The 3,826-nt window shown below is 64.5% G+C and overlaps 1 protein-coding gene across 6 annotated transcripts in view; it reads right to left on the bottom strand.

Moving 5' to 3' along the window:
* Positions 1 to 3,811, bottom strand: part of LOC110391657 (mucin-1-like) — a 6,981-nt gene extending 3,170 nt beyond the window's left edge. Inside the window, exons 1-3 of one of the 6 annotated variants that reach the window (XM_021383612.1) lie at positions 2,582 to 3,811; positions 2,525 to 2,545; positions 1,877 to 2,326 (exon numbers count right to left, since the gene is read on the bottom strand). In XM_021383612.1, the coding sequence (XP_021239287.1) occupies positions 1,928 to 2,326; positions 2,525 to 2,545; positions 2,582 to 3,775 (1,614 nt within the window). In that variant the 5' untranslated portion in view covers positions 3,776 to 3,811 and the 3' untranslated portion in view covers positions 1,877 to 1,927. Of the gene's footprint in view, positions 1 to 1,876; positions 2,440 to 2,524 lie in introns of those variants that run through there. The other 5 variants (XM_021383609.1, XM_021383608.1, XM_021383607.1 and 2 more) reach the window with 5 other exon arrangements.
* Positions 3,812 to 3,826: the final 15 nt, after the last annotated feature.

Below are 3,826 nucleotides of genomic sequence, written 5' to 3'. Positions count from 1 at the left end.
GGGGGGGGGGGGGGGGCTCGGCACCGCACCGGCGCCTCGTGCAGCCACCGCCTCGTGCAGCCGCCTCGTGCCACGCTGCGGTCACACTGCGCCCGTGCAAGTCCCGCTGTGCCCGGCGGGGTCCCATTATTCCCATTAAGGTCCCACTGTGTCCCTGTGGGGTCCCACTGTGCCCATTTGGGGTCCTCCTGTGCCCAGTGGGGTCCCATTATTCCCATTTAGGGTCCCCCTGTGCCCATCAGGGTCCCATTATTCCCATTCAGGGTCCCACCGTGCCCCTGTGGGGTCCCCCTGTGCCCATTGGGGTCCCTTGTACCCACTTGGGTCCCATTGTGCTGATTTGGGGTCCCCCTGTGCCCAGTGGGGTCCCATTATTCCCATTTAGGGTCCCACCGTGCCCCTGCGGGGTCCCATTATTCCCATTTAGGGTCCCACCATGCCCATTTGGGGTCCCACTGTGTCCATTTGGGGTCCCACTGTGCCCATTTGGGGTCCCACTGTGCCCATTTGGGGTCCCATTATTCCCATTCAGGGTCCCACTGTGCCTCTGTGGGGTCCCCCTGTGCCCATTGGGGTCCCATTATTTCCATCAGGGTCCCATTGTGCCCACTCGGGGTCCCCCTGTGCCCATTTAAGTCCCACTGTGTCCATTTGGGGTCCCCCTGTGCCCACTGGGGTCCCATTATTCCCATTTAGGGTCCCCCTGTGCCCATTGGGGTCCCATTATTCCCATTTGGGGTCCCGTTGTTCCCACTTGGGGTCCCCCCGTACCCACGTAGGGCCCCACTCTTCCCATTTGGGGTCCCCTTGTGCACAATGGGGCTCCCATTGCACCCATCTGGGGTCCCACTCTTCCCATTAAGGTCCCATTGTTCCCATTAAGGTCCCATTATTCCCATTTAGGGTCCCATTGTGCCCCTGTAGGGTCCCATTATTCCCATTTAGGGTCCCATTGTTCCCACTGGGAGTCCCATTATGCCCATTTAGGGCCCCATTGTTCCCATTAAGGATCCCATTATTCCAACTTGGGTCCCATTATTCCCACTGGGAATCCCATTATTCCCATTGAGGGTCCCATTATTCCCATTGAGGGCCCCATTATTCCCATTGAGGGCCCCATTGTTCCCACTTGGGCCCCATTGTTCCCATTCGGGCGCTAAAAAACGGGGACCCTGGGCTAAAAACGGGGATATTGTGATAAAAAAAAAAGGGATATTTCGATAAAAAAGGGGATATCGTGATAAAAAAGGGGGATATCGTGATAAAAAAGGGGGATATCGTGATAAAAATCGCCAGGGTTNTCCAGCCTCACATCACCGCACCCCACAGCCCCAGCCCATTTCTGAGCCCCACATCTCCACACCCCACAGCCCCAGCCCCACATTTCTCAGCCCCACACCTCCAGCCCCACATCCCCAGCCCCACATCTCCACACCCCACACCCCACATTTCAGAGCCCCACACCTCCAGCCCCACCTTCCCACGCCCCACATTTCTGAGCCCCACATCTCCACGCCCCACAGCCCCAGCCCCAGATTTCTCAGCCCCACAACCTCAGCCCCACGTTTCTAAGCCCCACATCCCCCCAGCCCCACACTCTCCAGCCCCACATCTCCCACCCCACATCTCCAACCCCACATTTCTGAGCCCCACACCTCCAGCCCCACAACCCCCTATCCCACATCTCCATACCCCACATCCCCCCGCCCCACATTTCTGAGCCCCACAGCCCCACCTTCCCACGCCCCACATCTCTGCAACCTACATCTCCCCACCCCACATTTCTGAGCCCCACATCTCCACACCCCACACCCCCACATTTCCGAGCCCCACACCGCCAGCCCCACATCCTCCACCCCATATTTCCACACCCCACACTCCCAGCCCCACACCCTCCCAGCCCCACACCCGTACCCGCTGCACCCCGCTACTGCCCGGTGCCGTCGCGGGGGGGGCTGGCGCTCCTCCTGCTGTAGACGGAGGTGTAGCCCCGCGGGGTCAGGGGGCAGAAGCGCTTGGTGTGCGCCCGCTCCCGCGTGGCCCCGCACTGCGGGCAGACGTAGCTGCGCAGGATGGGGCAGAGCACGCGGCCCCGCGCGTCCTTCAGCGCGTGCGCCCCGTACACCTGGCGCGACTCCCCGTTGTGCCGGCAGAACCCGCAGCCCAGCCCCGCGGCTGATGTGCCAGCCGTGCGGGGTGCGCCAGGCCCTGGGGACACGCCGGGTGCTGGGGACACGCCGGCTGTGCGGGATGCGCCGGGTCGTGGGGACACATCAGGCCATGGTGACACGCCAGGTGCTGAGGATGTGCCAGGTCGTGGTGACACGCCGGCTGTGCGGGATGGGCCAGGTCGTGGTGACACATCAGGCCATGGTGACACGCCAGGTGTGCGGGATGCGCCGGGTCGTGGTGACACGCCAAGTGTTGGTGACACGCCAGCTGTGTGGGATGGGCCAGGTCGTGGTGACACATCAGGCCATGGTGACACGCCAGGTGTGCGGGGTGCACCAGGTCCTGGTGACACATCAGGCCGTGGTGACACACCGGCTGTGCAGGGTACGCCGGGTCCTGGTGACACGCCAGGTGCTGAGGATGCGCCAGGTCGTGGTGACACATCAGGCCATGGTGACACGCCGGCTGTGCGGGATGCGCTGGGTCGTGGTGACATGCTGGGTGTTGGTGTCACGCCGGCTGTGCGGGATGCGCCGAGTCCTGGTGACACGCTGGGTCCTGGTGACACGCCGGGTCCTGGTGACACACCAAGTGTTGGTGACACGCTGGCTGTGCGGGATGCGCCGGGTCCCGGTGACACATCAGGCCGTGGTGACACACCGGGTGTTGAGGATGCGCCGGGTGCTGGTGACACACCGGGTGCTGGTGACACACCAGGTCCTGGTGACACACCGGGTGCTGGTGACACACCAGGTCCTGGTGACACACCGGGTGCTGGTGACACACCGGGTGACACTGAGCTCCTGGGTGACGGTGTCACGTTGGGCAGTGGTGCAAAGACGGGTGACAGCAGCGCAGCGGGCATTGGTGACACGCCAGGTGTTGGTGACACGCCGGGTGTTGGTGACACACCGGGTGCTGGTGACACGCCGGGTGTTGGTGACACGCCGGGTGCTGGTGACATGCGGGGTGCTGGTGACACGCCGGGTGTTGGCGAGCCGCTGTGTGACGCTGACACGCTGAGCGACGGTGACACACCGGGCCTGGGCGGCACGCCGGGTGACGGTGACACTCCAGGTGACGGTGACATCCCGGTCGACGGTGACAAGATGAGCGACGCCGCTACGCCGGGCCTCGATGGCACGCCGCGGGACGCCGACGAGAGGGGGGACGCCAACAGGCGGTGCGACGCCAAATCGCCGAGTGACGCCAACGCACCACGCGGTGCCGATGCTCCGGGTGACAACACCGCGCCGGGTGACAACACCACGCCGGGTGACAACACCGCGCCGGGTGACAACACCGTGCCGGGTGGCAACACCGCGCCGGGTGACAACACCGTGCCGGGTGGCAACACCGCGCCGGGTGACGCCGAATCGCCGGGTGACGCCAACGCACCACGCGGTGCCGATGCTCCGGGTGACAACACCGCGCCGGGTGACAACACCGCGCCGGGTGACAACACCGCGCCGGGTGACGCCAAATCGCCGGGTGACGCCGAATCACCGGGTGACGCCGCTCTGCGCTCGGCCGCCATGCGGCGCAGCAGGGCGGCCAGCCCCAGGTAGTCTCCCCACATCTGGAATCCGGCCCCACGCTCCATGCCGCCCCGCAGCCCCGCGCCCCACACCTTTACCAGACACCATGGGGCACA

This window comes from Numida meleagris, unplaced genomic scaffold (genome assembly GCF_002078875.1).
Source record: "Numida meleagris isolate 19003 breed g44 Domestic line unplaced genomic scaffold, NumMel1.0 unplaced_Scaffold442, whole genome shotgun sequence".
Lineage (NCBI taxonomy): Eukaryota > Metazoa > Chordata > Aves > Galliformes > Numididae > Numida > Numida meleagris.
This window is presented reverse-complemented; position numbering and strand designations above follow the sequence as displayed.